Below are 17,479 nucleotides of genomic sequence, written 5' to 3' on the forward strand. Positions count from 1 at the left end.
CGCAGAATACGGAAACTCCACACCTTCCAGCGAAGAAACATTTTCCTTCAATCGAGCTACCAAGAGAAGGCGGTTAGATCTTCCAGACCAACTGGACAGCCGATCACATGTTTCGTTCATCGAAACAGCGGTGATCGAAGCGAGAAACGAGAGAACGAATCGAGTGAAGCTACTTGTTAAATAATTACTTGACATATGGGGACGCGTACAATGGTCGTCGATGCTTAAGTCTAGTTTAATTATACCAAGTAATTATTTAGATTAAAGAGAAGTGAAGCTAAGTCGTGAGAGACGCGACGCGACGCGATGCTGAACCGTACAGCGGATCTGAGGACCGAACCTACTGCACTTGCTAACTCGATCTCTATAGAAAAATGGATGCTGCATCCCTGAATCGAGGTCTCCATTTCTCCAACGCAACCCGCCGGGAGCCCGAAGGACCCGACTTGGGCTGTCTGACAAAGAGAGAGTACCTGAGACAGGAACGACTTCCGCTGGAAGGTATGCGTTTCCGCAGAATACGGAAACTCCACACCTTCCAGCGAAGAAACATTTTCCTTCAATCGAGCTACCAAGAGAAGGCGGTTAGACCTTTCGGACCAACTGGACGGCCGATCACATGTTTCGTTCATCGAAACAGCGGTGATCGAAGCGAGAAACGAGAGAACGAGTCGAGTGAAGCTACTTGTTAAATAATTACTTGACATACGGAGACGCGTACAATGGTCGTCGACGCTTAAGTCTAGTTTAATTGTGCCAAGCAATTGTTTTGTTTAAAAAGAGGGGTGAAGCTAAATTCTGGGAGACGCGACGCGACGCGATGCTGAACCGTGCAGCAGATCTTTGGATCGAATCGATACTACCCTTGGTAGATTGATTTCTATTTCTAGAAATCGATCTATCATTGGCAGGCGACTAGATCTTTCGGACAAACTGGACGGCCGATCACATGTTTCGTTCGACGAAACAGTGGTGACCGAAGCAAGAAACGAGATAACGAGTCGAGAGAAGCTAGTTGGTAAACAATTGCATGGCACATACGCGGATACACTAGAGACTTAAAATTAACGTCGAAATTTGAGCTAGCAGATTCGGAACTAAAATTGAGAAGATAGGAGAAAACGAGACTCCTATTTTCTAAATTAGTGGTACCAAGCAATTATCTCTTTTATGAAGGGATGAAGCTAAATCGTGGGATACGCGACGCGACGCGATGCTAAACCATGCAGCGGATCTTAGGATCGAATCTACTGCCCTTGATATCTCGAGCTACCAAGGGAAGGCGATTATATCCTTTGGACCAACTACACGGCCGATCACTTGCTTTCTACATTAAAGCAGTGGTGATCGAAGCGGGAAACGAGAGGACGAGAGAAAGTGAAGCTACTTGATCAATAATTACTTGGTAGGGCGCGGTAACACGGACAATAGAGAAATCTTCGACGTTAATTTTAATATTCGCGACGAAGCTTAAGACTAATGTACTTGGAATTAAAGGTCCCTCGGCGGATGAATCCCTCTGTGGTTGAATCCCTTGGTAGTTGAATCCCTTGGTAGTTGAATCCCTCGATGATTGAATCCCTCGATGATTGAATCCCTTGATGGTTGAATCCCTCGGCTGATGAATCCCTCTGTCGTTGAATCCCTGGGTAGTTGAATCCCTCGATGATTGAATCCCTTGGCGGTTGAATCCCTCGGCGGATGAATCCCTCTGTGGTTGAATCCCTTGGTAGTTGAATCCCTCGATGATTGAATCCCTTGGCGGTTGAATCCCTCGGCGGATGAATCCCTCTGTGGTTGAATCCCTTGGTAGTTGAATCCCTCGATGATTGAATCCCTTGATGGTTGAATTCCTCGGCGGTTGTAGCATCCTCCCTCGATGTCCTTGGAATTGATCTACAATAGATCTGACCTGAAACAGAAACTGCTACTTGTGTTAGTATCATTAAAGAACACTTAATAAAGACCAATGTAGAGGAGTAATTTGTTGCGCTGATGTATCGGAGAATGTAATGGAGCAGATGAAAATCTGTAAGTTGGACAACCTACGAAATTTAGAAACACTGATACCTAAAGAATTAAATGATGTATGTTAGTATGGGTCTTATTCTATTAGCAGTGTACTTAGCAAAATGTCCTAAGAATAGTACAAATAAAGACAAAATAAAAATTGTAATTAATTAATAAACGATGCTGATATACCTAGCTGGAGTCAATGAATTGTACGAATTGAGAATATTTTTATCGAGTCAGAATCGGAAAAAATGAACGAAACGTCGAAACCACATCACAAATAACGTCAACGTAGAAATTATAATTAATCAACTGACGATACTGATGTATCCAGCTGGAGTCAATGAATTGTACGAATTGAGAATATTTTTATCGAGTCAGAATCGGAAGAAAATGAACGAAACGTCGAAACCACATCACAAATAACGTCAACGTAGAAATTATAATTAATCAACTGACGATACTGATGTATCCAGCTGGAGTCAATGAATTGTACGAATTGAGAATATTTTTATCGAGTCAGAATCGGAAGAAAATGAACGAAACGTCGAAACCACATCACAAATAACATCAAAGTAAAAATTATAATTAATCAACTGACGATACTGATGTACGCAGGAAAGAGTCAGACGATTGTACGAAATAACAAGAAGTGAAAGCAGTATTTTATCATAGATCGTCTTTCAACATCAGTTCTTGTTAGAGACAGACATGAATTCCAGAAACAACCGAAAGATAGAAACAGTAAATGACCACATATACTTAAGATACCACTAGGATTGTCAAAATTGATAATGGAAGAACAAAAATGACCAATAATTCAAGAGAATATCGATAAGGGGAAACATCCATAGAAACGAAACAGAAACCAGTAAATCAAACAAAATCAATATTTCCATCAAACGGTACTCAGAAACATACAAGTAAATTTGGCATCAATAAAATAAGAGAGGGGGGAAATTTGAACAGAGCTCACCACTGACCAGCAAGTAGACGCAATTGGTCATCACAAGCTCACCATTGGTCAAGTGGTCAGCACTGGTCAGTAGTGGTCAGCCCTGGTCAGCCCTGGTCAGCCCTGGTCAGCCCTGGTCCTCCTGGTCCCCCTGGTCCTCCTGGTCCTCTAGGATGATCCCGGGATACCCACCGAGCCAGTCCGCCACCCTTGGACCCCCCCGCGAGAATGAGACACGTAAGTCTCCGCATGAGCCTTTAATGTAGTGGCGGAGGAGTGGGGAGAGCACAGCGTGCGTCAGCCATCTTTACGCGTCCGATGGACAAATTATTTCGCGAAAAATTATTATTTACGCATACTGATGGGCCCTTTCATTATTCATATACCACATATTGTTAAGAATTGTTTAAACTATTGCGTTGGAATGTTAAACAATGCTAAGTTTTATTTATAATTGTTTAATTCACACCATCGTCGAGTACATACTCTGTATGGAGTTTACATACAGCGATTGGTATTCTTGTAAAAAGTTATTTTAATATTTGTTAAGATTTCGTATCGCACGAATCAATGATTAAAACCACCCTCTATTAATAAAGGTCTTTTGTGACCGATGTATTTATACTTTTCATGTGAAACTTATTTATACGTGGCAGTCAATATGTTAATAACTTTTTTCATTATATATTCATAGAGTTGTGAATATATTAATCGCGTTTGCTCTTAGCGTTGCGAATTATTATTTTTCGCGTTTGCTATTCAGAGTAGTGTTACGAATAATCACCATTCGCGGTTGGTTTTATTGTTATAAATCGCGTTTAGAATTTCTATATTATAAAATAGTGTTGCGTTATAGTTAATAGCGTTATAATTTAATTTCATTTTCATTGAGCGTGACTTACTTCTGAGAACTAAATTTTCCATTAAAAAACAAAAGAATTCCTGTAATATCATTTCCTACCATGATAAGCGCTATGATCTCTTTCTATAGTCTGTTGGTAACGTTGCGAGTGACTAACTCGTTCTTCCAGTTTATTTCAATAAATAGCACTTTATTATCGTACATTTTATTACAGCTCAGTCTAATTACATTGCGTAATAAATAAATAAATAAATAAATAAGTATAGTAAATGTAACAATAAAAAGTAACAAAATATAAAAATAATCGTCACATTATCTTTTGTAGTGCCCAGTATGTAAAACCTATAATAGTTTTTAATTTTTTCTATCTAAACGGAGAATCATTTAGCAATAGTTTCGCGAATTCATTAACAAAAGCAGGTGACAAGATAAATAGAGCAGATAAAAATCTTTATAGATCAGACGACTTTACCAATGCACGATAAAGCGAATTACGTGTTGCTCGTGCGTTATTAAACGCACAAAATAAATACGACTTATTATTAATAGCAAGAGAACGTTAACTATGTACGATCACAAAATGAATTGGGTGTTCATTATGATTTATGATTAAAAAGAAAATATTAGCCTAGGAAATGCCGTTAACTTATTTTACAACAAGCTCCGCGATACTTTTTAACATTTTGTTTAATTTCCTTCCGGACAATTCTTCTGGTCCGTGCGAATGAAGTACGCTCTGCTTATGTTATTTTTATCGATCACTTGATAAGCTTTCTCCAAAACTGAAACTGGCGGTTTCGGTTCTCTCGTCAGGATCCATGCGTTTCGCACGCTAAAACATTCACACAATATTTATAACGTAATTATGACTCATTTATCGAGTGACCAAACGATGTAGTATGTTCACCTGAATACACCAAAGTTTGAACAACTCCACACCACAGCGTAGGATTTGTAATCAGTGTCGAGGATCCAATATGGCGCGTCTATAGGCAGTGGTAGGGATGGAAATGTCACGATCAATTTAGGATCCTCGTTCCTGCCAATCACTCTTCCGATACCTTCGATGCTCGAAGATACTCCCGTCCTGAATAAATACCAAGGATTTTAGTTATATTTTTTCTAGTAGTTTAAATTTCATTTCGAAATTTTGGAACGTTGCGAAAACTGTCGAGGGCCATAGAACATACACGAATCATACTTACAGGGCAGATATTTGCTTGTTCAAAATTTTTACCGATCCGTTTTCACCTTGGCTGTAATTGGCAGTCACGCATTTTCCACCAAATTCGAAAAGAGCGAAATACCTCTCCGCTTCGTACCATTTCCCTATATACTGGAAAATACGGTAAGGCAACTATGATTACTTAAATTCTAGAGCAATTTTGTTAGAGACAAATTTGGGTGCTTTTTTCGAAACGATTATTCGATATTAGCTCAGAAATAAAAACGATAATTATTGATAAAATATCTTTGATAGTAGAATAATAGAAAATTATTTGACATGTGATTCGATAAAACTGGAATGAACTTTCGCGCAACTCGAACAATTTATGTGCTTCTCATTACGTCGAATGTATATCACTGTCACATCGAGGACAACTTTCTAATTGACGGTTGCATTAACTCATAAGTAAGTCAATAACACAGAGAAAGGCTGAAAAAATCCATTCCAATTTCTAACATTTCTCGCTATCTCGAAGATGAGTAATAAGTTCATAAGGTCAAATATTTGTATTCAGATAAAAATATTGTCCATTTTTGGTTTTGTTATACGTACCCTGTTTAGATCGAAATCCGGCATTGTTTCTAAGTTTGGACACGCACCCAAAAATGGCACCTGTGCCACTGCCACGCTCGCGATTATTAGAATTAGACACACCCGCAACATCATCCTTTTTTTCTGTAAATAAAATAACAAATTTTATTTGTTCCGAGCGATCAAAATATGAATTAATAATTCGTTATTCATCCAAAAATTCTACATTTTTAATTATTTGTTAGTAAACTATATCAGTGGCTACAAATTATTTTACGTTATTAGTGTGCAAATGAATATTGTACATAAATTTGCAGCGTGATTTTTTACGCATAATGGTTGCAAATGTATCTCGGCAGACAAATTACGGTCTCAGTTCGAACGAATCACATTTCAAAAGAACAGTTAACTTTGAGTGGTCGAAGCTCTTTTAGCGACGCAGTTATGATACAGGTATTGCTTGCATAGTTACCGTTATTTCTATATCTGGGCGCAACAAATTCAGAATGATAACACGTTGGAAAGAATATTTATTACTAACGAAGATGACTTTGTCGCAACGACAATTTTCCTACCTATATCGTAGATTATTAATATAAAACTGAATAATATCCGCGTTGCGTTAGTCCATACTGGATTCAGTTTTATTAGCACTTTTTCATTATGCAATTAAAAGTTGTATAACGAGTTTTCTCGATTAAAATAAACTTTTATATCATGGCAAAAGAACATACTATCTTGTTTTTCTTTTTTAATCGAGAGAAAATCTGAAGAATTAAACGAAATTTTTCTAAATTTTCTACAAGGCCAGTTAAATTCTAATATTTTAACAAAAATATTCTAAACTCTCCAAGTCAAATATTCTGTCAAACATAAATAACGCGAGAAGTGAAAATTCAAACACACCTTAAATCTAAAATTTTTTATAAAATCGTGCACATTACGTTACAAGTTTCCATTAAAGAAGAAACCTTAAACGACCTTGAAATTTCTAAGAGACCGGTAACCTAGAAAAATTTCATTCTCGCGAGTACGTTGCTCTTTCGAATCAAGCTACTTATTTCTCTCATACTTTCTCCTATGGAAACAAGGGCATCCAAGACGATCGAAAAAAAAATTGAAGTACACTGCGCGTTCGTCCCATTTTCTGGACAATGTTTTCTTCCCCAGTGTCAAATTTGAATAGGAGCATCGACGTTTCACTCGAAACGAACGCGCGTGTCACGAGATCGCAAACTTTGTAATCGTCGTTAGGAAGTGGAGACCACGAAGATCACGAATCGTTTCGATACCCCTACGCAACACGTACCGAATTGATAATTGTTGTACACACGAATAGTTGTCGATTCGAGGAACTGGTCGTCGGGGTTGACTGTTACACTTCTCGCGCGATGAACTGTTCGCCGGTGACTGGCCTCTTCCCGTTCCTTACGCCGTCCACTTACGCGGACGAACTCTTGAAGGCTGACTGGATGCGTTCGAAAAATTTCTGTCAGTTAGTGGGTCACTAACGGTACGTCCCAAGTTCAAAAAACCCAGGTCCGCGATCCAAATGTACCATTGACCAATTCTCCGGCGACCGATTCTTTAACGTCCACTTTATTCACTCTTTGTTTCCTTTTGGGTATAACTTTATAGATAGAAGCATCGTTGATCTAACACTCGGAGAAATACTGATTCTTTAACATCCACGGTGGATCAAAAATATTACATTCTTTGTTTTTTTTTGGGAAGAGGTATAACTTTATACAAAGAAGTTACCATTCAGAAAAATATCAAATCTCCGTTGATCGATTCTTCAACATCCATAGTGGATCGAAAATGTATTTGTTTTGTTTCTTCTTCTTGAGGGGTATAACTTCACACAAAGATGCAATATATTAACGAAAATTTGTATGGATAGTATATTATACGGAGTACAGTTTATAATAGTGCGTTAGAAGAAATTGTGGTGATAAAAAACACGTCAGATAACTGTTATATTTTATTCTTTGATATTCGTATATTTTTTATATAAAGTTTGAGAACTTCTTCCAAATTGTTTGTTCTGTACGCTATTTAGAACACGTGAAAATTTTCCTTTCAAGATGGTTTCTAATCTTCGGTAAATAAAGTGGGTATTTAGTTAGTGTAACACCTATTTTGGCCTAAATCAGTTATAAGAATGCAGCAGACTCCGATTTCTCTTTTCACTGTACCGTAGTCTTCTTTGAATCGGTTCGAAATTACCACTCAAAAGAATAGCTGTAATTGACAATGTATTCGTCTTCGTACGCGCTTTCCAACCATTTCGAAAGTTTCTGTGGCTGTTGCAAGTAGTTTGAAATTAGAATTTGATACTTATTTTCTATTCCATCTTGAAACTATGACGATCTATCAAAATTAAGTCACGAAAGTATACTGTTGATTTATGTATATAAACAACTCGATAAAAGTAATTGTTATTACTTGTACCAAACTCGACAAGATTTAGACTATCGCTAATTTTGAAACTTTATTGTCGCATCTTGCATATATAAATATTAGAGTTTAATAATTGTCGAATATAAATGTTAGTTCATTTTAATCGTAGAGTATATTATTCTTACGACATTTGTTATCTCCTAAAATTTTCATAATTCCGCGTACAATTCTTAAAGGAGTAATTTTAAAGGAGAGGGGTAAACAAAATAAGATTTCTCAGTAACATTTTACGTAACAATTTATTCAACTTTTCTTTTCTTTTCGCATTTGTACATGATTAAAGATAAGCAATTACCCGTTCCGCCCATAAACTAATGAAAGTGATAATACCCGGAAGGAACAATGACTAATGAACAATAACATTCTGGCGAGACTGGTTTTCTCGAGAAAACCGCTACGAGCCCGAAGTCGTCAAACTAACCACCATCTACGCGTCTATCGAGGAAAAATCAATTTTTAAACGCTGTTTTCATGCGGTATTTTCCGTTTGTGCAATTGATTTTATAGCTTCGTCAGCATTCTCTTTTTCCTTAGACTCGTTTGATTTCTTCTCCTCGACGATCGTTGTGCTTTTCTCGGGCATATCCTCTTTCATGGCGTCGGCCACCTCCATGATTCGTTCGGGAACGGTGTTAATCGACGGTTTCTTCGTTTTCTCGACCGACAGGACGTTCTTGGTTATCTCCTTGTCGTCTTTGACGTTCTTTATTTCGCTGATCACTTGTGGAGCGTCCGGCACTATAGCTGTTCTCACGTTTCCGGTATTACTTTCCTCAGTTTCCTCCGAGACACTCGCCTCCTGAGGTTTCGTTTCCGCCGGTTTCGATGGCGACACGTCCAAATGAGCACAGTCGTCTTGATCGGTTTTCACGAAGAACGTCCTGGAGATCTTGTATTTGTCCAAAACGGCGTACGCCTGATCGAGGGAAACATTGTTTTACAATTTGAATATTATTTTAAGTGGGAATAAAGAGGAGAATAATTTTGTCTTGATTCTATGGGGATGTAACTCTGAGTGACGCGTTGAGTTTGTATAAATTTAGGATTAGGGAAGTTTGAACGTTTTATAGATATTTCTGTACTACGAATAAACTTCGAATGTTACTTCGTAGGAAAGTGATAGTTTAGATAAGAAGTTGTGGTAAAAAAAATAACCTTTTGCACGACCGTTCCTGGAGCCAGCCTTTCTCTCGTCATGACCCAAGCGTTCTGCGTGTGGAAAGGTCCAATACCAGAACAACTCCACAGAACTGCATAGGTGTCATAATCGGTTTCGAGCACGGAATATTTCGTCTCTGGCGTCAATGGTATCGTGTACTTCACGACCAGTTTACCTTCCTCGGCTTTCGAAGGAGCTTTCTTGATTTCACCCTCCACTACCCTCTTGATGCCAGTGCTAAATGTCAAATTAATCATGGGTTACGATCTGCGGGCTATTATTCGAAACACAGAAATTTTACGTGGGAGAAAAATTTTGTACAGTATAAATGGCAAGCTTTTCAATCTTAGAGTTGTATACGATTGGAGATCAGGAATGTAATAATAATAATTGACTTTTTATGTACGAATCCTCGTTTGGTATTTACACTGAATTTTTTAACGGTACTCACAATCTATTCGTAACTTGATTGCTGACGTGGAATTTACCGTCGGTACCCACTGTGTAATTTGCCATAACGCATCGCGACACCACCTCTGTGAGCTGGAAGTACCTTTCAGTTTCGTACCAGACACCCAAAAACTGCAACACAAACGAGAACAATGATTAAACAATGATCAAAGAGAACAATGATTACTTTTAGGTGTGACCAGAATGCTTGCAAAACTTATACAAATATAAAGTACTATTATTTCTTATCATATACTATACGAGTGCCTCAATGCTTTTAGTATATAGTAAGAAATAATAGTACTTTATATTTGTATAAATATTTGTTTAAACCTAGTACAAAATGGAAGAAATTACTTCAATAGACGATCGATAGAAACTAGAAAATTTTTAAAACACGAGTAATTCGGTACCGAACGTTTCGAACGAATTTAGACTTTCGTTGGGCAAAGTCACTGTTCTATTTACCTTGTTCATGTCGAAGTTCGCCATGGGCACGTAGTCGGGACAGAAGCCCAGACTGGGTATCTGGGCCCTGGCCAACGCCAAAGTCGATAGAACCAAAACAATTTTTCCGATCATGTCTTCTGTGGATCTGTCGTTGGCATCGTTCGAACCTCTTGTCTTATATACATTAACCGGGGAGCGAAGGAGCGTTGACCGGCCACTACTCCCCTCTGTTTTACCTACACGTGAGTATTCTTACGGTACTCTCCGTGGCCCGAGAATCTGGTCAACAGACGATGGTCATTGGTCAATGTTACCGTCGAGACTTCTTGGCAAACAAAGTTCAAGAAAGGTGGTAGCCGCGACCACTCGTCTTGAAACAGGCGAACGCAAGCTCCATTATGCAATTCCTCGACGAACGGTACTTTTGGTCAGCGAAGACGAATCCCCTCGGTTGGCGGATCGGTGTCAGCCAATTTGATGGAACGCCAAGATTTCCTGAATATATATGGCAATTGTAACGGGCTCGCCACGACTCTGGAACTGCACGAGGTCACAGGTTGCGCGATCCCTCGTTCGAAAATTTCCTTGCCTTGACCGTGATCCCAAAAGCTAGCATTCGTGGATTATTTTCTTTCATTTCCACTTTCGGACAGTTAAGAATCTCTCACAATCGAGTTAAATTTGTAAATTTTCTTTACGAGCACATTTTGTTATCCGGGGATCAAGTTTTATTCGAATCGGATCATTCTACGTGAACACTATTTGGAGCAACGTTTAAAATCTAGCTGCAATTGAAGTATGTTGTAATCGAAGAATTAATTGCAAGTGAAAATACTCGTCGATTTTCAATTGCAATCTTGGCAAACGCAAGCCTCCCAGAGCAGCGTGCCAATGTTGGGTCACTTTGATCCAGCCTGGCTGGCCGAGTGTTAATGATAATTACACACTAATCACGTATTTGTACTTTACAAATGCTCGTACATACGCGCCAAGAGTTACTAACAGCTAACTCCCACTACCACTTTTTATTTCGACTCTCACTTGGTATAATTCCTCTTTATTCTACATAGATTTTATCCTTAAGCACTACAATTATTTATCAAAATGGCCCATTCGTAATTTGCAATAAAAATTCTAAACAATTTACTCGACTAGATTTTTGAAAAACCGTAGTTTTCTATATGAGAATGAATAAACATTTTAATTTCGTTAGTACAAATAAATACACCATAACTGTTGATAGTTCTAGTGTTAACTGAACCCACTAAATTGGTCTACTTTGGCTTTAATAACAAAGGAAAAACAAAGATAGACATAACATTTTATGCTTTTGACCATAAGTTTGAACAAGTAGATAGTTACGATCATCTGGGAATGCACGGATTACGAAACTTACACCTTTGATGGCGTCGTTCCTCTTCTTGCGGCCATTCATGAAGTCGGTTTTCACAACCTCGACCTTACCGTCCGTATTTATGTTCAGAAACGGAATAGGTATCAGAGTTCTCCGCGATGCAAAACAGGAACCATTACTTACCACGTTGCAATTATGCAATCGATACTATTGCCAAAGTGCTTAGCATACACCTTAAGCAGTATCGGTAACGGGCCCCTCGACGAGTTCTTTTTTTGTACGAAATCGTTAAAGTCATCGAACCGTTAGTTTCGAGTCGAATACTTATCCGACATTTCTTTCGAACCGTAAACGAGGAACCGCTACGTTCAATTTACATAATCATTCGATAGAAATTCCTTGTTATTTTGTCCTTTGGTCGTTTCGTGCGGTATTTGACCATATCCAAAAACTGCTCTTCCAAATTTTGACTCTATATTCGTACAATTTATCAACTCTTTGTACTTTAAAAATTTTCTTACTATTTATTTTGGTGATGTTTAAAAGATCAAATTCCATAATAGTAATAGTATCAATCCGTAAACGTGCACTACTTTCACGTACCGAATAGCGAACGAGATGCACGAGCCTCGATCGTTGATAATTACGAATGAATTGACTTTGTCAGGAAACGGGAAAGGATATTGATGCGAGCCAGATTGTCATCGCTCGTTTATCTCCTCTTACACGTTTGTCGTCTGAATTAATTTATTTCTTGTAAACCTATGAACACTAAGAAAGCACGCGGAAAACAGTTTCCGCTCGGAAGTTGCTTAAAATCTACGAAACTCTGACCAGATGTCCAAAGGGGCAGAACAAACGTAAACGACGATAATTCGAGGAAATAACTAAGGGAGGGACAACGAAAAACAGATAATTTTGCGAACCTCGCGAACCTTGAAATCGAAAGCGATCAAACTAGCCAAAAATCGACAACCCTCGTCGAGGTTTCCCATATTTGTCGCCATAAATATTTTACTCGTATCCGAACAATACTCTGTGCTCGTGTCGATGTATTGCAGGGAGGAAGAAAAATTAGACCTGGTAGGTTCCGGTCGTTTTATTCAGCCTTCGTAAGGTTCTGTAACCAAGCGAAATCTTGCATTGATTCGCGTTAGCGATACTTGCGAAACGCCTCCTCCCCCATCGTTGTTTATATCTTTTCTCAGCTCGAGTCGCCAGCCGTGTAATTAAAAATCCATTTGAACAAAGTGACGCCCCCTCTCCAAACGAAATATTGGCGGTCTCGATTTGTTTGCAAGACGACAGGGACCGATCTTTCCTTCCCTCCGCAATACATTTATCTCCGATCGGTTGGGAGTGACGAGAATGAACCATCGAATCGATCTAAAATCATTTATTTTTACAAGTAATTCGCTACGCCCGAGAAGGACGAGGTGTCCATTTTGGACATCTGGACGCGAGCGTGTGCGTATACAGTGTGGGTGTTCGTGTCGGTGTACGTGTGTCTGTGTGTGCGTATGCGCGCGTATGCATACACGGTAACGTAACTAATGAACGGTAAAATAATCTGTATACGTAACCCTAGTGCACTTACGTCTCGAGAAGAGGGGACAAGGGGGTTTTGGAGGAGGGTTTCTAGGAGAAAAAGGGGTTGAAAAGAGAAACGACGAAACGTTGGTTACTAACAATTATTTAGGCGACTCGCAGATGAAAAGGGATCGTCTGTCGGGCGTATTGCAAACCACGGTCGAGAGACTCGTTCCTTTTCACTGTCGTAGCCGCGGATTGCGCTTGTGCCATGCGCCGAGGCGTCGCACGCTAAACAATAATTACTTTATCTTTATTATCATTTAGTATCACATTGCGTTCACTGTTTTGTGCTGGCCGTTTTTGTCTGGCTTAACGAGAGCGCACACCACCCCTCTAACCCCTTCTTACGCTCCTTTCCGCGTTATCGAACGTTCCGCGAAGCCATCGTCGCTTCGAGGGATTTCGTCGCGAGAACAAAAAGAGGGCGTTCCATCGAAATTCCGTCGCGATCGAACCTCGATACTTGCACGCGAACACCTCGTTATTGCCTCGGTAATTGCACGAATCTTGATACTTGTACGAATTTTCCAGTTCGCCTGCAGTCATCGAGGTCCTACCGCGTTTCTTTCGAACGTACGTTTTGGTACGCTGATTTGGTAATTTCATATTTACGGTGATTAGTGGAGGTACAGTAAGGTTTCCGAGAGAAAAGCCCTAGGAGGAACGCGGTACACTAGCGACGCCTGCATTCTTAATACGCAACTACTGAGTTTGGAAACCCCATGGTACGAACGTACGTCGAGTCGATACAATATCGTTTGCAAACGGCCGCTCGTTTCGTGCTCGAGATTTTCGCGCGGACAAGGAGGTAAAGAGAGGTCGAGGCCCTTCTTCAAGGCACCTTAGGTAATAATACCTACCTATAAAAAAAAAAAAAAAAAAAAAGAAAAAATGATTATGACGTCCTGCGCCAACGGAAAAAAGGAATTAGAGAAATAAAAGCTACTACTTAAAGATCCTAACAAAACTTGGATTAATTCGAGTGATATTTAAAACCTTTCTACGTGAATTAATTAACGTTTCCTTCAATTCCTAAGCGAGCTCGTATCGTCATCTTACACGTGTACGTATCTTAAGCCTATGAACACATGAAATCACTGCCCAATCGACCAATTTGGACCCATTTGACAAGGCACTCGTGTCGCTGAGATACCAAAGATGTCTACGATGGAAAGAAATGATAAAGAGAAAACACACGAGAGGAGGAATATGGGCATGGTGAAGGAAGAACTGAGGACGATTAAGTGGAAGACGAGGGATCCGTACGCGGAAGAACATTATTAACGTTTGTTCTATCGATCGTTTGCGTCACGTCGATAATGTTCCTCTTCGTAGGATAGAGGAGAACGCCAATGTCTTTTAGTTCCCGTTTCCTTGGCCTTCGAATACGAAAATTCTTCCCATGCGTGAATTTTTTTTCGACACCGTTCAGCTCTCGACGAGCGAATTTGTTCGAGGCGATTGGCGGGCAGGACACCTAAGATCTACCTAAGACAGAAATCGGTGGAAAATCGGTTGGTCCCTTTGCAAAGTGTAAAATAAATAAATTGTTATCCGTCCGCTTTTGTTTTTTTCCCTACTACTAACGTTAACGTTATTTACATGTGAGATTTATTCTGCGCGCGCTGAGGTAAACGAGACGTCTTGCTGAGAGTGTCACGTGACGCGAACGAAAGCGCTAAAAAAAAAGAGCTTTTTCTTTTTTTTCGTTTCGGTGAAAGCAAGACGCAACGAGAAAAATGGTGCGTTTACGCAATTATCATTCGCGACAATAATTGACTCTCGCCGCCTTCCACACATTTTTTTTTGTATTCTCGTTTTCGGCTTCCTTAACGATTCCTGATGAGAAGACCGTCAACATACCCGACACACTTCCGACTTACGTCGATTGGCGGAAATATGTTATTTGGTCAGAATTACTGGTCATCGCTTATTATAATAAACTGGTAGTTGATTGTCGCGTACCCGAAGAGTAGCGAGAACGACAGAACGCTTCCGTTAAAGGCTCTTCCGGTGCCCCCGTGTGCGTGTCTGCTGTTTCTTCCGAAAGAAAAACGCTGTTTTGGTTTCTCGTTAAATCCGTACAATTCGAAAATCGCGTTTCCTTTTTCTCTTCGCGAAGAAACAACGATCGACGCGCGCTTCCTCCAAAGATTTTCAAAATCGTCGAGGGTACGACATCTCTCGAGACACTAAAACAGTTCTCGGGATGTATGCCGTGGGAATTAATGAAAATAATTGGAGACAGCTGTTCGCGAGTGGCCCTGGGCGTCTCGAGATCATCGTCCAGATCCATTAATTTTCTATTAAAAAGCGGTACAAAGAAATGCTGGATCGAGCGCGCAAATACTATGAGTGGTTCGCGTCGCGATAAAAAAAAAAAGAAAAAAGAAAATAAAATTTTGAGAAGGTACTCGTACTTTCCGATCCCCCCCGTAGAGGATTCGCGGAGTTTCGCTTCGAGCACCGGTTGGGCCTTAACCTTGTCGCTAGTCGTGGAGATTTTTGCTGAGCAGCAAATTGTTGTGCGGTCCCGACAGATGCCTGATGAGCTCTTGCAGACTATCGAAACTCAACGAGCAGAAGCAACAGGTGAACGTATTGTCGGGGGCGGCTATGACGCCTCTGTGAACCGAGCAGAGGTGCTTCAGCAGGTGGGCCTTTTGCTTGAACATGGCGACACAAAGTCTACACGCGAACGGTTTCTCGCCAGTGTGCACTCGCAGATGAGTCTTCAAGTTCCAAGACATCCCGAACTGTTTGCCACAATAACTGCACCGGTACTCGCGAACGGGGGTAGATTTCGGCGGGTCGTCCGTCGGTGGGGGCGGTGGGGCCCTCGCTGGGGGCAGGGCCCAAGAGCCCCACGGTGGCTCCAATCCCGTCGCCGACGCCGGGTCCGCGCTCGGTGGCCTGTGAGACGCTCCTGGTGGCGTCACCGACCTGTCCTGCTGCAAACCGCAAAATTTATTCAAATTTAACATTATAGAATCTTGTACAAACTTTGTACCACTATAGTACAGTAAAATTCCGATTATCCGCCCATTTTTCTGGGGCTCTAGAATCTCATTACCATTTTCGTGTCGCTCGCAACATTACCGACTGGTTAGAGAAATGAATACGAGAGAAAGTGAGACAGGAAATGAAATTACAGAAACATTTCTGACCACAGATTATAATTTCAGTGAAGAATATTTTTTCTCGAAAGCGCATAGCATTTCGGAGGTATGTGTATTCACTAAAAAAATACTGCTCTATCGGAGGATATGGTAAATAACAGCAGAGTGGCTGTTCCTCGCCTCGACCGTTGCAGGCTTACGTACGCGTATTTTTATCCTAACATTAACCTTTTCCTGTGTTTGTTACGTAACGAGAATGTTATCGCTATTATTACCACTATATCGTACCAAGAAAATGATATTCATATCGTACCAGGTACGGAGGTGCCGAGACGCTGAGGGGATGTGGCGCTTGCAATCGCCTTGGCGTCTCGAATCCAGGATTAAATGGTACAAAAGCCGGATTCTGCGCAGGTGCGTTGTGAAAGCCTGGCCTTCGTTTCCGATGGGGCGTGACAACGTATGCCTCCGCAGGTGGTATAGGTATTTCATCTGGTTTCCGTTTTCCCGGTTCTAAGCCTAGCGCGAGTCGAGCCGCCAATTGCCTCCTTCTCTCTTCTGCCTCCTCCAGAGATTCTCGCCTTTCCAGCATTTGTTTTTCTGATCTGGGTGAACAAAATTACATTCGTCCGTATCCAATAGTGGCCAATGGTAGCCAATGGTGGGATCAAGTAGGCTACGTTGCGATTCTATCAGAATGTCGACAAATGAAAGTACCGCTTCCAAAGCAGAGTTGAATTTTCAGGGTGAACACATTTCTTAAATACACAGACAGGTGTTTCTCTATTTTACTATATATCTTTAAAACCATACAAAAATGGCTGAAATGGTTTTTCTATGCTTTATCAAATTGTGCAAATAAATTGCTGAACATTTCTTTGAGGACGATTACAATTGTATGATAAATTTAATAACGTAATTCTACTGAAGTTTTAATAAAGTCCTTCCATATTAAACGTGATATTCTTTAGTACTGGTGAATGGCCACTATGTATGATAAAAAAGTAGTTTCATAAAACACAGGAGACCATTAAAGTATTGCAACCACTTTCATATAATTTTAAAGATGTATAATAGAATGGCAGAGTATCTGCTATCAAAGCGTGTTTTAATATTTTCTATTGCATAAGTGGACTCTCGAAGCGCGTTTTACAATTTCATTATTAATTGCCAAAGAGTTTCCATTAAAATACATTATTTATCAGGCGAATAATCGAGATTGCCCCATTGTGTGCTCCTGTATCGAACTTGATCCCATCCCCTGGCAGCAATTTATCTGAAAGATTTGCATATCTCCTAACT

The 17,479-nt window shown here is 40.2% G+C and overlaps 3 protein-coding genes across 3 annotated transcripts in view; all 3 read right to left on the bottom strand.

The window, feature by feature from the left end:
* Window positions 1-4,195: 4,195 nt before the first annotated feature.
* On the bottom strand, window positions 4,196-6,980 carry LOC143349820 (apolipoprotein D-like). The gene is made up of 5 exons (XM_076781380.1): window positions 6,899-6,980; window positions 5,611-5,733; window positions 5,036-5,166; window positions 4,738-4,917; window positions 4,196-4,662 (listed from the first exon to the last, which is right to left on the bottom strand). Exons 2-5 carry the CDS (start codon window positions 5,722-5,724, stop codon window positions 4,518-4,520), a joined length of 570 nt encoding a protein of 189 aa, XP_076637495.1. The 5' UTR covers window positions 5,725-5,733; window positions 6,899-6,980; the 3' UTR covers window positions 4,196-4,517.
* A 1,365-nt stretch (window positions 6,981-8,345) lies between these two features.
* LOC143349122 (apolipoprotein D-like) lies at window positions 8,346-10,810 on the bottom strand. The gene is made up of 4 exons (XM_076780101.1): window positions 10,130-10,810; window positions 9,663-9,793; window positions 9,208-9,448; window positions 8,346-8,968 (listed from the first exon to the last, which is right to left on the bottom strand). The coding sequence occupies exons 1-4, from the start codon at window positions 10,241-10,243 to the stop codon at window positions 8,522-8,524; spliced, it is 933 nt and encodes a 310-aa protein (XP_076636216.1). The 5' UTR covers window positions 10,244-10,810; the 3' UTR covers window positions 8,346-8,521.
* A 1,384-nt stretch (window positions 10,811-12,194) lies between these two features.
* Ken (zinc finger and BTB domain-containing ken and barbie protein) overlaps window positions 12,195-17,479 on the bottom strand; it is a 35,749-nt gene continuing 30,464 nt past the window's right edge. Inside the window, exons 5-6 of the mRNA XM_076783651.1 lie at window positions 16,491-16,782; window positions 12,195-16,009 (exon numbers count right to left, since the gene is read on the bottom strand). Coding sequence (XP_076639766.1) covers window positions 15,548-16,009; window positions 16,491-16,782 — 754 coding nt within the window. The 3' untranslated portion in view covers window positions 12,195-15,547. The remainder of the gene's footprint in view (window positions 16,010-16,490; window positions 16,783-17,479) is intronic.

Source organism: Colletes latitarsis, chromosome 2 (assembly GCF_051014445.1).
Source record: "Colletes latitarsis isolate SP2378_abdomen chromosome 2, iyColLati1, whole genome shotgun sequence".
NCBI lineage: Eukaryota > Metazoa > Arthropoda > Insecta > Hymenoptera > Colletidae > Colletes > Colletes latitarsis.